Source organism: Salmo trutta, chromosome 8, assembly GCF_901001165.1.
Source record: "Salmo trutta chromosome 8, fSalTru1.1, whole genome shotgun sequence".
In the NCBI taxonomy this organism is placed as follows: domain Eukaryota; kingdom Metazoa; phylum Chordata; class Actinopteri; order Salmoniformes; family Salmonidae; genus Salmo; species Salmo trutta.
This window is the reverse complement of record NC_042964.1, coordinates 36,294,277-36,311,174: the sequence shown is the minus strand read 5'-3', so window position 1 is coordinate 36,311,174 and position 16,898 is coordinate 36,294,277. Positions and strand designations below refer to the sequence as shown.

Sequence of the window (16,898 nt, the reverse complement as noted above, 5' to 3'; positions counted from 1 at the left end):
CACCGGTCTAATGTCCATTGCTCGTGTTTCTTGGCCCAAGCAAATTTCTTCTTATTGGTGTCCTTTAGTAGTGGTTTCTTTCCCGCAACTCGACCATGAAGGCCTGACTCATGCAGTCTCCTCTGAACAGTTGATGTTGAGATGTGTCTGTTACTTGAACTTTAATTATAAATAGTATAGTTTAATGTGAACCTAGACTAGTATACAATTTTTATGATGTATGGACAAACTACAGCAAATATTTTGTGTTTTATTTATATAAATTAGTTTTTCTAAAGATAAAAAAAATAAAAATGACCCGAGAATTTAATCCGAATGGATTTTCATAAAGAGAATTTGCTGTAAAAATGTACAAAATTCTGGCAGAAATGTCAAATGTATTTAAAATAAGAAGCTTTCCCAAAAACTAGATATCTTAGTCCTCAGAATGATTTTTGCAGATGCATCATGGTTTTGTAACTCAATTTTCTTGACATAACAGCTCATCAAAATAGTTCATAGTTAGTTCAAGGGTCCTGTCTAATAGTAGTCAGGAAAACACACAGCTTATAGTCAAGGAAGTCAACGTCAACTCAAGTCAACAGTCCGTTAGGAATGAGGAATGAATTCTACATCTAACTGAACACAAGTAGGTAGGTACTGTAGCAAAGGAGGCTGCTGAGGGAAGGACAGCTCATAATAATGGAATGGCACCAAATACATGGAAACCACGTGTTTGATGTATTTCATACCATTCCACTAATTCCGCTCCAGCCATTACCACGAGCCCATCCCCCCAATTAAGGTGCTACCAACCTCTTGTGTACTGTCGGTAGGTAGGTAGTGTGGGAGTTCATGTAATGTAGATAGGTGAAACTGCTATGTTAATGTAATGTAACTAGGTACAAATGCTATGTTAAGGAAACACAAGAACAATGATTACACTGGTTGCATCTGGACATACATTAGCTGAGGCTATGAGTACATTGGTTGCATCTGGACATACATTAGCTGAGGCTATAAGTACATTTATGGCAGCTGGCCATAACTAAGGGATGCGTTAAGTCAGGGCCATAAGTACATTTATGACAGTCAGACATACTAATGTCAGAAGGACACAGGAAGGAGGATGGTAGTAAAATGACCAACAGGTGAAATATAAGTATACAATAAATGTATTATTTTTTGTATGACATAAGGGGCCCTGACACCATTATAACCTAACCAGAAGCAGAGATGGGCGTTACTGGGTGTAAACAAGCAAAGAACTCGGACTAAAAGATAATGGTGGCAGAAGGACTAAGGCTAGTAACTTCATTTACATATGGGATGTACCCATATGCTGTGTGTATAAAAGCAAAGCCAGTGCTGAGGGAAGTCAGTTGTTCTGCGGACCAGCTCGGCTTTGCTACTTTGTATTAAAGCCTACATTGAATTCACAAGTTCTTGTAAGAGTGTTATATTTTTGAGGCCATATTCCACGACAGTAACAAAGGAGGCTGGTGGGAGGAGCTTTATGACGACAGGCTCATTATATTGGCTGGAATGGAATTCATGGAACGAAGTCAAACATGGTTTCCATATGTTTGATGTGTTCGATATCGTTCCATACATTCTATTCCAGCCATTACAATGAGCCGGTCATCCTATAGCTCCTTCCTATAGGTAGGTAGTTAGGTAAGTAGAGTTGTAGTGACAACAAGTTATCTGGAAAAACTAGACATAGTTAGTTACAAAATGTGTAATTCCAAAAAATAATTCACTTGCAGAGGTCTTTGGTGGTGAGCTGGTAAATTGTTTTCCAATGTGTACAATAGAATAAAATATGGATGGTGGAGTGATCAAAAGACACGATTGAGTCATTAGTGTGTCTATAGCAACAGTTCTGGATCTCAAAGCTATTTGATCACATTACCATCTTTTGTCCATCCCAAACCACCCTTCACAGTTCCTATAGCCTATAGACAGGCCCTGTGGGAGGGATCTTGAGCTGGACTGTCCTATCATCTTTTAAAACAAAGTCACAGTGTCCTCTCATTGGTGGATGGGACTGTCAGTCAGTCTCGTCCTGCGAGCCAACAAAGAAGCAGATCTGTCGTGGGGAGGGGCTGGGCGTGAGGGGGCTGGTGGGGCAGTGGGAAGAGGGGGCGGTGGGGATGTTCCAGTATTGGCTTTGGAGGTCAAGAGCAGAGAGAGCGAACCTGGCGAGGTGACCGTTTCTCTCCCTGTGTCTGTCACTTTCCAGGGGTGGGGGCAGGCTCATGCAATTCCTCAGGGAACCATCACTGCAAAAATAAAAACACACAAGGCCATTAGACTTTATTCATACTGTATGACAGACATCCAAATCTACAAGTAGACTCCATCCACCCATAATATAACCCAGTGGTAGTAACTCCATGTCTCTCACCTGGTTATGTCTGCTGGCGCTCCTCTCCAGGCATGTCTGTACACGCTCCCAGCCACATCCCCAGCCACCCCAGCTAGCCAACGCATGTCTGCAGGCACCTCTGGGATCCACTCCACAAACCTGGAGCACAGGAGAGGGACAACAGAGAGTCAATGTACTGTGATGTACCACTGTGGGGGCATGTTCTCAAGAATTCCTGTGGTGGATTGACTTGCCCACTAGGTGGCGGCCCTGTGCAGCACATTCAAATTGATTGTGTTTAGTAGGAAACCTGTTTGTATTCCTAGTTTGTTTGCATCCACAGTGTTATTTTTGGTGATGTGGGTTAATGACTGCTTTAAAGACTACTTTGTTGTCAGTGGCTGCTGTCAGGGCTAGTTTGAAGGTATTGGCTGCTGTATGTTAAAGGAGAGTTACGCTAAAGGCTAGTTCAGGGTTTAGTGGCTGATTTGTTTGCATTAGTGTTGTCATCCTTGGTTGCTGTTTGAGCTACTGTGACCGCATTGAGTTCATTGAGGGCTTGTTAATTTGTGGTAGGTAGCACTGGTGGAGTTGGATGTAGTCTTACCTCTTGCCCACTGAGTAGGCTGACACCACAGGTAGTGTGCAGGGCAGGAGCATGTAGGAGGCCACTCTGACCGGTAGCATCTCAGACACCTGAGCATACAGACCAGGCTTCTGCTGGCACGCCTCACAGAACACTACAGTCATAGAGACACAATATGTCACACTTCGCTGATACGGGCACAGCCTCAGAAGACTTTCAGAGACACACAACAACCACACGTCACTGACAACAGCGCAGTGACAACACAACGTTAATGTCAGTGTTATAACTAGATAACAACAGTTTCTAACAGCTTTGAGCGAAAAGATCCGAGTCTAGGTTAACCTCCTATCTACCTTTTTTGATTTGGGTCGGCAGGTTGTCAACAATCTGCTCGTCCAGCCACCAGTGCCGCTTCCTCAGGAGGCGGAGCCGCCGGAGCATCCAGTCCTTAGTGGTTTCCATGGCGATGGGCTTGCAGCAGCAGGTGTGTATGGCTTCTGATGGGTTGGGGCCGGCAGTCGGACACTCCAGCTTCAGCAGATCTGACATCATAAACAATACATTCATCATCTTTGCAACACAACACAAAACTATTACCCCATAAATAAGTGCAGGTTTACTCCATACTTCATGTTGAACCCTGTACATCATTGATGCTCACTGCATGTACTGTATATCACAGTAGCTTATGATCTTAGCACAGCCCACTACTACTGTCAAAGGCAACATAGTAATACTCACGGTTCTCCTCAAGAAAGCGAAGGGCGTCCTTGTAGCCACTCTGACATATCTCTGCCATGACCTGTCAAAGAAAACACATAGATCATACCTATTGAGGTAGGGGATCATAAGCAAGAGATAGATTGAATAAATATAAGACATACTCATAATCATATCACAGGATCATTTTGACTCAGATATACCCACCCACACACGATACAGAGCATGATCTCACATTATGTGATTAGTTCTAACTATCACTGCCACTGACTGATTAGCAATCATGTTATCGCTGACAGTTAACAACCGTATTACACAAGTACAGTTGTATATAACCACATAAAACAGAGGGGAATGACATATACAGTGGGGGAAAAAAGTATTTGATCCCCTGCTGATTTTGTACGTTTGCCCACTGACAAAGAAATGATCAGTCTATAATTTTAATGGTAGGTTTATTTGAACAGTGAGAGACAGAATAACAAAACAATATCGAGAAAAATGCATGTCAAAGATGTTATAAATTGATTTGCATTTTAATGAGGGAAATAAGTATTTGACCCCCTCTCAATCAGAAAGATTTCTGGCTCCCAGGTGTCTTTTATACAGGTAACGAGCTGAGATTAGGAGCACACTCTTAAAGGGAGTGCTCCTAAACACAGCTTGTTACCTGTATAAAAGACACCTGTCCACAGAAGCAATCAATCAATCAGATTCCAAACTCTCCACCATGGCCAAGACCAAAGAGCTCTCCAAGGATGTCAGGGACAAGATTGTAGACCTACACAAGGCTGGAATGAGCTACAAGACCATCGCCAAGCAGCTTGGTGAGAAGGTGACAACATTTGGTGCGATTATTCTCAAATGGAAGAAACACAAAAGAACTGTCAATATCCCTCGGCCTGGGGCTCCATGCAAGATCTCACCTCGTGGAGTTGCAATGATCATGAGAACGGTGAGGAATCAGCCCAGAACTACACGGGAGGATCTTGTCAATGATCTCAAGGCAGCTGGGACCATAGTCACCAAGAAAACAATTGGTAACACACTACGCCGTGAAGAACTGAAATCCTGCAGCGCCCGCAAGTTCCCCCTGCTCAAGAATACATATACATGCCCGTCTGAAGTTTGCCAATGAACATCTGAATGATTCAGAGGACAACTGGTGAAAGTGTTGTGGTCAGATGAGACCAAAATGGAGCTCTTTGGCATCAACTCAACTCGCCGTGTTTGGAGGAGGAGGAATGCTGCCTATGACCCCAAGAACACCATCTCTGCTGTCAAACATGGAGGTGGAAACATTATGCTTTGGGGGTGTTTTTCTGCTAAGGGGACAGGACAACTTCACCGCATCATTTCACGGGGCCATGTACTGTCAAATCTTGGGTGAGAACCTCCTTCCCTCAGCCAGGGCAATGAAAATGGGTCGTGGATGGGTATTCCAGCATGACAATGACCCAAAACACACTGCCAAGGCAACAAAGGAGTGGCTCAAGAAAAAGCACATTAAGGTCCTGGAGTGGACTAGCCAGTCTCCAGACCTTAATCCCATAGAAAATCTGTGGAGGGAGCTGAAGGTTTGAGTTGCCAAACGTCAGCCTCGAAACCTTAATGACTTGGAGAAGATCTGCAAAGAGGAGTGGGACAAAATCCCTCCTGAGATGTGTGCAAACCTGGTGGCCAACTACAAGAAACGTCTGACCTCTGTGATTGCCAACAAGGGTTTTGCCACCAAGTACTAAGTCATGTTTTGCAGAGGGGTTAAATACTTATTTCCCTCATTAAAATGCAAATCAATTTATAACATTTTTGACATGCGTTTTTCTGGATTTTTTTGTTGTTATTCTGTCTCTCACTGTTCAAATAAACCTACCATTAAAATTATAGACTGATAATTTCTTTGTAAGTGGGCAAACTTACAAAATCAGCAGGGGATCAAATACTTTTCCCCCCCCACTGTATCAGCCAGAACCCTCCTATGCAACAGGCTCCTGTATTTGTGAATGGACAACAATCCAGGAAGTGTTTGACTAGGGGTTAAAGGTCAACGTGGCAGAGTTCTCTCTGTTCTCTGGCTACTCCTTATTCTGTGTTCCTACAACAACAAAGCAACAGGGAGAGAGGTATCTGGACAGCTAACGTCACAGTGGCATGGCCAACAGTATGTGTGAATTTAGTCAGGGAAGGTTCAACACTATTACACGTGAGGGAAAAGGTAGGGTGGAGTTTTCTATGTGTGTGTCTGTGCATGTCATGTGTAAACACTATGTCAAAGGTGGCAGAGTCAAGAGAAACACACACTTCCTTTTCTAAGTAGGGCCTCTGCACATGGCTCTGTCAGTGGGATTTGGCATAATCCACAAATTCCAGAAAACACAACATTCCAGACACACATGGAGGGAAAAGACAGTGTCAGATCTTGGATTGCAGCAACAATAATAACGCAGCGAATACTGAACCAAGAGACACAGATCAACCTTAAAGAGGGCAAAGTTCACCTTACGCTAAAAGTTGACTCCCATGTTATTATCCAGACAGTGAAGAAGAATGAGCAATACAGGAAATGCAATTCAACAAGGACAAAAGCCAATAATGTCCTGTCAGTATTGATCACTGTGGAGTTAGGGAGGGACAGGGGAGGGCAAAGTTCAGATAGGAAGTATGGGGGATAAGGGTAGGAGGCAGAGTCCAAAGAGGAGACAGGGTAGGGGTGAAATGGGGGAGTTGGGGTTATACAATCAGGGAATAGGATTGTGGGAGGTCAGGGGTCCAGTCTCCCATACCAGACTACTACGCTCTCCTACAGAAATGTATAGAATGTTTCAAGGGTACCTAAATAAGGATTTCATAACACATAACCCATACATAAGGCATTTATTTACAAGTAGTCATAAACAACCCATTTGATGAATGGGACTAAAGGGCATAATGATCCTCCATCCTACCTTCGGGGACAGGGCCTACATAAAGGACTTCATACGTCTTCCCGGGGCTATGCATAACGCATTGGTAAGCAGTCATAGCGGTCGTCCTACCTTGGGTTCTGGGGGGAACAGGGCCTTGCTGAGGCGGTACATGTTGCCCAGGTTAATCTGGATGGAGGTGTTGGTGAAACGAAGCTCGTGGAAGTTGAAGGAGGTGTCCCGGGGACAGATGTCGCTTTCGCCCGAGAACGGAGAGATGCTGATGGTGTTCTTCAGCTCTGACTGTGGAAGGTTGTCACTGATCCCCCCATCCACATAACGCTGGAGAGAGAAGAGGGGGAGAGAGGGAGGAGGGAGAGAGAGAGAAAATGAGAATAATTGGGTATTATAGGACCTATAAACATCTATAAACAACCCGTATCTGTTTGACTATTTCCAGGACCACAGCCTCTCCACAGAACAACACCCCAGGCATACTGTAGTGCGGACGTCTCAGGGCTGACAGCGACGGCTGTTCTAAATCTCTATTTATATATTTAAAATATTTGTTGTTGACTTCCTCCGCCTATCTTCTGCTAAGAAATATGTGATTTATAACCCAACTCGGTTATCACTGAAATCTAATATGATACAATACGACATATTCAAGGAAACATTCCCCTCTTGAGGGCATATTAGGCGTGTCAGTGCAAGATTTCCCGTCAGCCAGCTTCTCCACACTGCCAACTCATGACCAAACGATCTGACATCCCTATTTGGAGAATTAATACATTTTGACACCAGTCTTATGTAATTACCCAATGCAGTTCCATTTCAAGTTCAGATGCTACCCTCTAATATCTCTAAATGAATTCATAGTTTTCCAGTGTAAAAGGCTTAGAACATCTGAGGGGGGAAAAATATATCAGTGCCAGTTCCAAAGCCAGATCAAGACTCGATTTGGCAGTGAGATTGGCAAAGAGAGTTCAGGGCTGAGGGCAAAGAATGCACTATATTTCCTTTATCAGAGTGTCAAAACCAACTGTTACGAGAATGTAGTCCAGTGATGAAATCTAGTTTAAATGAAACCGCATCACCTTCACAAGGAACTTTGAAATAAATAGTATGTACAGTATTATGAAAAAGTGCATGCTCAGTCAACTGTTAGAGAGTTCAACTTCATGCACTCAGATATGCTTCGCAAAATCCATTCATGATTGAAAGACAATGTCCCATTCATGACTGTTCATGACCTATTTGTCACAATAGGCCTAGTATAGGGCATACATCTATATAGAGAGATGGGTTATACATCTATATAGAGAAATGGGACTTATATCTATATAGAGAGATGGGTTATACATCTATATAGAGAGATGGGACATACATCTATATAGAGAGATGGGACATACATCTATATAGAGAGATGGGGTATACATCTATATAGAGAGATGGGACATACATCTATATAGAGAGATGGGACATACATCTATATAGAGAGATGGGTTATACATCTATATAGAGAGATGGGTTATACATCTATATAGAGAGATGGGTTATACATCTATATAGAGAGATGGGGCATACATCTATATAGAGAGATGGGACATACATCTATATAGAGAGATGGGGCATACATCTATATAGAGAGATGGGGCATACATCTATATAGAGAGATGGGACATACATCTATATAGGGAGATGGGACATACATCTATATAGAGAGATGGGTCATACATCTATATAGAGAGATGGGACATACATCTATATAGAGAGATGGGACATATATCTATATACAGATGGGGCACACATCTATATAGAGAGATGGGTCATACATCTATATAGAGAGATGGGACATACATCTATATAGAGAGATGGGACATATATCTATATACAGATGGGGCACACATCTATATAGAGAGATGGGACATACATCTATATAGAGAGATGGGACATACATATACAGAGAGAGATGGGACATACATATATATAGAGAGATGGGACATACATATATAGAGAGAGATGGGACATTCATATATAGAGAGAGATGGGGCATACATCTATATAGAGAGATGGGGCATACATCTACATATGGGACATACATCTGTATAGAGAGATGGGACATACATCTAAATAGAGAGATGGGGCATACATCTATATAGAGAGAGGGGACATACATATATAGAGAGAGATGGGGCATACATCTATATAGAGAGATGGGGCATACATCTACATATGGGACATACATCTGTATAGAGAGATGGGACATACATCTAAATAGAGAGATGGGGCATACATCTATATAGAGAGAGGGGACATACATATATAGAGAGAGATGGGGCATACATCTATATAGAGAGATGGGACATACATATATAGAGAGATGGGGCATACATCTATATAGAGAGATGGGACATACATGTATATAGAGAGATGGGGCATACATCTATAAAGAGAGATGGGGCATACATCTATATAGAGAGATGGGGCATACATCTATATAGAGAGATGGGACATACATATATATAGAGAGATGGGGCATACATCTATATAGAGAGATAGGGCATACATCTATATAGAGAGAGGGGACATACATATATAGAGAGAGATGGGGCATACATCTATATAGAGAGATGGGGCATACATATATATAGAGAGATGGGGCATACATCTATATAGAGAGATGGGTCATACATCTATATATGGGACATACATATATAGAGAGAGATGGGACATACATCTATATAGAGAGATAGGGAATACATCTATATAGAGAGAGGGGACATACATATATAGAGAGAGATGGGGCATACATCTATATAGAGAGATGGGGCATACATCTATATAGAGAGTGGGGACATACATCTATATAGAGAGATGGGACATACATCTATATAGAGAGATGGGGCATACATCTATATAGAGAGATGGGGCATACATATATATAGAGAGATGGGGCATACATCTATATAGAGAGATAGGGCATACATCTATATATGGGACAAACATATATATATGGGACATACATCTATATAGAGAGATAGGGCATACATCTATATAGAGAGATGGGGCATACATCTATATAGAGAGATGGGGTATACATTTATATAGAGAGATGGGGCATACGTATATAGAGAGAGCTGGGACATACATATATAGAGAGAGATGGGGCATACATCTATATAGAGAGATGGGGCATACATCTATATAGAGAGATGGGGCATACATCTATATATGGGACATACATCTATATAGAGAGATGGAGCATACATATATATGGGGCATACATCTATATATAGAGATGGGATATAAATCTATATAGAGAGATGGGGCATACAAATATATATAGAGAGAGAGAGATGGGGCAAACATGTATATAGAGAGATGGGGTATACAACTAAATATAGAGAGATAGTGCATACAACTATATAGAGAGATGGGGTATAAATCTATATAGAGAGATAGGAAATACATCTATATAGAGAGATGGAGCATACATCTATATAGAGAGATAGGGCATACAACAGATATGAGTGTTAATGTGTTAAGTCACAATGTAGACGTGGCTCTGAGCCCGTACTTCACCCGAGACAGAATGGTACACTATGTACAGCAGACAACCAGAGAGAGAGAGAGAGAGAGAGAGAGACCGGGCGGGGGTGGAGGAGTTTAAACAGGATATCTAAATAGCTATCTGTGAACCTGACCTGACTCACCCGGCTATAGGACACACTAACTATAGCCTATATGTAACCGATGTGAAATGGCTAGTTAGTTAGCGGTGGTGCGCGCTAATAGCATTTCAATCAGTGACGTCACTCGCTCTGAGACTTGAAGTAGGGTTTCCCCTTGCGTTGCAAGGGCCGTGGCTTTTGTGGCGCGATGGGTAACGATGCTTCGTGGGGTGTCAGTTGTTGATGTGTGCAAGGGTCCCTGGTTCGAGCCCAGGTTGGGGCGAAGAGAGGGACGGAACCTACACTGTTACATATACTCGCTTCATACTCATCGCCAAACCCACTGGCTCCAGGTCATCTACAAGACCCTGCTAGGTAAAGTCCCCCCTTATCTCTGCTCGCTGGTCACCATAGCTGCACCCACCCGTAGCACGCGTTCCAGCAGGTATATCTCACTTGTCACCCCCAAAGCCAATTCCTCCTTTGGCCGCCTCTCCTTCCAGTTCTCTGCTGCCAATGACTGGAACGAACTGCAAAAATCTCTGAAACTGGAAACACTTATCTCCCTCACTCGCTTTAAGCACCAGCTGTCAGAGCAGCTCACAGATCACTGCACCTCTACATAGCCCATCTATAAATAGCCCAAACAACTACCTCTTCCCCTACTGTATTTATTTATTTTGCTCCTTTGCACCCCAGTATTTCTACTTTGCACACTCATCTACTGTCAAATCTACCATTCCAGTGTTTTAATTGCTACCATGGCCTATTTATTGCCTTATCTCACCTCATTTGCTCACATTGTATATAGACTTATTTTTCTACTGTATAATTGACTGTATGTCTGTTTTACTCCATGTGTAACTCTGTGTTGTTATATGTGTCGAACTGTTTTGCTTTATCTTGGCCAGGTCGCAGTTGTAAATGAGAACTTGTTCTCAACTTGCCTACCTGGTTAAATAAAGGTGAAATAAAATAAAATTAAAATTGTACAATCTAGTGTGTTCTGCATATGTTCTATGGATGCATACTTTGGCACTGAGCCAGGGACATGCTCAGATAGCAGCTTTATGCCCTCAAGAATAACAAGAGCAGATAACAGTGAAATATACTAGAGAAAAAGCTGCATAAATAGGTAAGTGATATATGGTAGTTGTGTCACGTCCTGACCAGTAAAGGGGTTATTTGTTTTTGTAGTTTGGTCAGGACGTGGCAGGGTGTCACAATATCCATCGTGGATTTGAAAGGAAGACCAAGGCGCAGCGGAAGTGTGGACACTCATGTTTCTTTAATTAACAAAACAAGTAAAGTATCCACTGGGAAAAAACAATAAACAAAACAATGAACAGTACTTACGACAGTGTAGCAGGCTAAACCAAAAAAAGCAGTGCTCACCACAATTCCCCACAACCCCCCAGTGACAAACATACTCCTACATATATGACTCCCAATCAGGAACAACGATCCTCAGCTGTTCCTGATCAGGAGTCACAAGACACAGAGAACACACACAAGACTGCCACGTCCTGACCCCCAAACTACTACAACAGCTCCATCTGCTGGTCAGCACGTGACACAGGGGGTGTTTGTTTTATGTGTTTTGGTTTTTTTGGGGCAATGTTCTATGTTAGTCTATTTTTATGTCTGTGTCTAGTTTACCTATTTCTATGCTTAGTTTTTGGTTTGACCTTCAATTGGACGCAGCTGTTTCTCGGTGCCTCTAATTGAAGGTCCTATTTAGTAGAGGTGTTTTTTTCATGGGTTTTTGTGGGTAGTTGTTCCATTTGTAGCTGTGTGTCTCACAGGACTGTTTTTTCGTCGTTGTTGTTTTGATTAAGTGTTTCGTTTTTCTTCTCAATAAACAAGAAGATGAGCATACACATTCCCGCTGCACCTTGGTCCCATCTTTACGACGATTGATGTTTTGGAGGACTGTGCTCCTATGTCCTAGTGACTCAGTTTAGAATGGAGCCACCCTGGACTCTGGTCCCAATCTGCTGAGCCCAGAAGCCAGTCTGGAAGTATATAATACACCACTGACCTGCCAAGGAAAATGGTCCACGGGCTGATTAGCTACTAGGGTAAGGTAGATTGACAAATGGACAAGTACCAGAGTGTATGCACAGACCGACAGACAGACAAGACATACACATGAACAGAAACATTGTGCAACACTTAAACCTATAGCCTCCTTATGACTATGTCCTGAGCAATAAAGGCATCTTAAAGACGAGACCATAATAAACTCAGTCCAACATTTGCTGATTTTTCTTAGAAAATAAGGAAACAGTGTTCAAGGAAACGTAAGAAAGCAGTTGAGGCATTAGGGCCTTGGGCACTTACCACTCCTTGGAAGGATGGGGGGATCAGGCCACAGTATATGGGGATGAAACAGCTACACAGCAGTGCCTGTAGACACATCAGAGAGAGAGATGTTACACAGTCCAACCCAGTTTACACTTCATACAACTAATGTAAACAGTCAATGGCAAGGCCAGTAGCTGAAAGGACAAATATTTCTGGGATATGTATGGGATATGGAAAAACTCTCATCAGGGCCCATATTCACAATGTGTTTCATAGTAGGAGTGCTGATCTACGATCATGTCCCAACTCCAATCCATTATGATTTAAGTGGCAAAACCGATCCTAGATCAGTACTCCTACTCGGATATGTTTTGTGAATAGCAGCCCAGGTGGGTTGAGTGAGGACACTGACCTGGATGAGCTCCTCCTTGGACTTGAACTCGGACACGATGACGTTTTGTCCATCAGACACGCGAGTGAGTGACACACACAGCCTCCCGGAGGCGAGTGTGTGAGCGTTGGCGGGCAGGTCGCGCTCCAGGCCCGACCTGATGACCTTGACCAGGTTGAAGGAGGGGTGGAGGGGACCCAGGTTACGTTTCCGGGCCTCCTTGGCCGTCTCAATCACATCCTCACAGCACTTAGCTAGAGGAGGGGAGGGACGGAGAGACAGTCTGTTAGTTGTGTTAGGGCCTTCCATTGGGAGGAATTGGATAATGTTTTCTATTCAAAGGAAGATTGATTCCCGACGGAACTAAACAGTGAACCGTAGCTCACAAAAACAAAATCTCCACCGGTTTCCCTTATTTACTGCCCTGCACCTGTACTGAGCTAGTTATGTGTGTTCATCTTATCTACACTTGGATGGAATGGATCTAAAGACTTTTATGCTCACGGACAGAGTTCTAGTAAAGAAAATCAGGTGATTCGGAAAATACCGAGGTAGTCTTATCAGTGGAACACGTGGGAGTCACTGGGTGACAGTGAAAAACGTAACCCTATAAAAACTGAGGTCATGAACGGTAACCTGTTTCTTTCTTCAGGCAATTTTCACAACAATCCAGTACTTTCCTTTGACTCTTAATGACCCCTTTATTGACTGTTCACTCAGTAAGTCTCCCTCTATTATTCTCTCTCTCTCTCTCTCTCTCTCTCTCTCTCTCATTTAGACAGGACACAATTGGAACACTTACTAAGTGCCCCAGTCCTATGTCTCTTCACTATAAGGTTATCGGGCTTAAAAGAAAGTGAAAGAGGCATGGTATCACACAGAGACTCAGCTAAGAGCTTTCTATGTCACGTTCTATGTCACAAAGGGGCATATTTGCTCTTAATCGTGATTGGGTTTTCCCTTAGTCAGCGAGATCAATCAGTACCATTGGGAGGCCTCTGATCCAGAAGTCCTATAACTGACTCATATGGTATTTATCAATGGTAGGCTACCATATTTATACACAGGCAGGCATTTGTCTCTGACCATGTAATTATGCATCATTTGTAGTTTATTACATGAAAATAATACATGCCATTTAGCAGATGCTTTTATCCAAAGAGACTTACAGTCATGTGTGAATACATTTTATGTCTGTGTTGACCCGGGAATTGAACCCACTGCCCTGGCATTACAAGCGCCATGCTCTATACTGAGCTACAAAGGAGCCCCAATATAACCACCTATCTATTACATCAGAGCAAAGTTTTAAGCATTGTTTAAATCATTTTACCCCATGTATCAAGGCCACAAGTGATTATTATTGAAAGGTAATTTAGTTGCTAATCTAAAGTTGCCTAAACACACGAACGAGAGGCCTAGGCTACCAGTCTGCCCCTTTTGCGTGAAAGTCCCCATCCAGGCATTCCGCTGATGACAGGATGTGGTGAACTCAAGGGGCCAGTGTAGGATGCCTACCTATGGATGCCTGGCTGGCGAGCACCGAGGCGGTTAGGGCACCGGCCGAAGCCCCGTAAATCTTGGTGGCACCTTTGATGAGGTAGGGCGCTTGTTCCAACAGGCAGCTGGCCACTCCGATGTGATAGATCCCCAGGAACCCGCAGCCGGCAAACGACAGATTCCATTCCTTCGTTAGGTCGAACATCCCGGGTAGACAATCCTTGGCGAGGACCTAGAAGTTTGGGTAATGCGCTTGTAATAATCACTCCAAAATGTTTACCCTTGGAGTCATTGACAAGTTCCATTCATTACTGAATGTCAACAACAGTTCCCGAAAGAGGACGGCTCAAACTAGCACACACTACTCAGCCTACTCCTCTTGTGTAACGTACAAAGAGACAGTTATGTATTGAGAATCGCTGGAGCGCTGACTTGCCATAATCTTCCCGATACTAGAACAGGGCAGGTCTGGCCAATCCGCATAAGGGGGCTGAGCCTTATTTTAGGTGGAGGCACGCCCCCACATTCTGCAGGTGACACATGAGAGCGATGCATTCTATTCATGTCTGTTCAATTCTAATATATTCTATTCAGATCTATATTTGTTTCACCTGCCTGCTATTACTGTGACCAGTCGAACTTCATTATTAACAGATTTGAGCCTATAGGCTAACACCCGTAGCATTCCATAGGCTCATGATACCATTCACGTATATTGAAAAACCTAATCTGTTGATTAGATCTTCCAAGAACAACAGGCCTACCTGCATCATCTTGAATGCTTCATGTATGCTTGAAGGCATTTCTCTTCCGGCTACAGAGACTAGTGAGGACGCGCATACCCCGCCGGAGCGAACTGGAGCTGATGCTGATGCTGATGCTGAGGAGGGGGCGCGCGCATCACATGAGCGCATCCAATTACATCAATTTGCAACGATGTGATTGGCTGAAGCGACATATGGATTGTCACATATCCCAAGTCAGGTTAACAATATTGGCATGTGTTGATGCTATGCATCACCCACACTACCCTGAGATGCAGCATGGTGTAGGCTTGAGAATGCAGGGTCTAGGTGTATCAGTGGAGGGAGGAGAGGATCATCCTACTCAGTAAATTTCATACAAATAAAAATAGTTAACAATTAAAAAGTTATCATTTTTAGATAAAACTATACTAAAAATATTGAAGTCACCAAATAACTGATTAAAACACACTGATTTGCATTGGTCAGTAGCCTCAACAGCACTCTCTGGGGTAGCACCATGGTGTAGCCAGAGAACAGCTATTTTCCATCCTCCTCTGGGTACATTGACTTCCATGCAAAATCTAGGAGGCTCATGGTTCTCATCCCCTTCCATAAACTTACACAGTAATTTTGACAACGTCCGGAGGACGTCCTTCAACCTATCAGAGCTCTTGCAGCATGAACTGACATGTTGTCCACCCAGTCAAAGGATCAGAGAATGAATCTAGTATTGAAAGCTTAATCAAGCTAGCTAGCACTGCAGTGCATAAAATGTGGTGAGTAGTTGACTCAAAGAGAGAGAAAGACAATAGTTGAACAGTTTTGAACAGAAGCAGCAGAGAGAGAGAGACCTACAGTGCATTGCTTTGTCATTATGGGGTAGTGTGTAGATTGATGAGGATTTTTTATTTTTTAAATCCATTTTAGAATAAGGCTGTAACGTAACAAAATGTGGAAAAATTCAAGGGGTCTGAATACTTTCCGAAGGCCCTGTAGCTATATTTTGTTGTATATTTTTCACTTTCCCTTACTTAGCTTACTTAGCTAATGCAGCTGGCTGATTTAGCCTACTCAAATACCTGGCTCAAACAGAGAGGAATGCTATTTATGCTAAGTAGCTGGCTAAGGCTATCCAACACTGGAACTCTTCCAAGTCAAGGTAAGCTTTCGGTTTTATTAATTTATTGCCATCGGGTCCTGCCGGTGTAACTGCTTAACTGCTTGCTGTACACTGTACTGCGTGATTGTAGCAGGTTTACAAACGCGTTAGTTCTAGTAGCTATGTTAACTATGATGTTAGCTAATATGGTGACAATGATGTAGGCTGTGTGTAACGGTTAGCGGTTATGGTATGAAGGTTTGGCTTGGAAAGGTTTTTCGCGTGGTCACAGACAGATGTTGTGTTGTGCACTGAACTCTACGAGCGAAGGGAAAAGGTGAGAAGAGGAGAGCGCATAGATGCGAGAAGGAATTATACAATGAGCAAAGTGATGATGCTGTTCGTATGTGGCTATTATGTGTGTGTGGGTGATCAGGGGTGTATTCACTCGGCCGATTCTGTTGAAAAAAGTTTCTTAAATGGAAGCAAATGGAATGAAACGGTGATAAATCTACATGAATTTGTCCAATAGAAACTCTTGCTTGCAACTGTTTGGCCTAATGATTACACCGTAGATCAGTTACAGTAGATGCAGGAATGTGTTACTGTCTGTTACCTT

At 42.9% G+C, this 16,898-nt stretch overlaps 1 protein-coding gene across 1 annotated transcript; it reads right to left on the bottom strand.

Annotated features, from left to right (window-relative positions):
• Positions 1–360: 360 nt before the first annotated feature.
• LOC115198794 (patatin-like phospholipase domain-containing protein 2) lies at positions 361–15,423 on the bottom strand. Its single transcript, XM_029761075.1, has 10 exons — positions 15,199–15,423; positions 14,453–14,666; positions 12,956–13,188; positions 12,580–12,645; positions 6,695–6,904; positions 3,681–3,741; positions 3,293–3,481; positions 2,958–3,090; positions 2,390–2,509; positions 361–2,264 (listed from the first exon to the last, which is right to left on the bottom strand). The coding sequence occupies exons 1-10, from the start codon at positions 15,346–15,348 to the stop codon at positions 2,033–2,035; spliced, it is 1,608 nt and encodes a 535-aa protein (XP_029616935.1). The 5' UTR covers positions 15,349–15,423; the 3' UTR covers positions 361–2,032.
• Between the last annotated feature and the right edge of the window lie 1,475 nt (positions 15,424–16,898).

Excerpts from the sequence above, each read along its gene's own strand:
- LOC115198794 (XM_029761075.1), bottom strand. The coding sequence starts at position 15,348 with ATGCGCTCATGTGATGCGCGCGCCCCCTCCTCAGCATCAGCATCAGCA. Across the intron at positions 12,646-12,955 it reads CCAAGGAGGAGCTCATCCAG|GCACTGCTGTGTAGCTGTTT; the intron begins GTCAGTGTCCTC and ends ATGTGTCTACAG. Across the intron at positions 3,482-3,680 it reads TCGCTTTCTTGAGGAGAACC|ATCTGCTGAAGCTGGAGTGT; the intron begins GTGAGTATTACT and ends TTATGATGTCAG.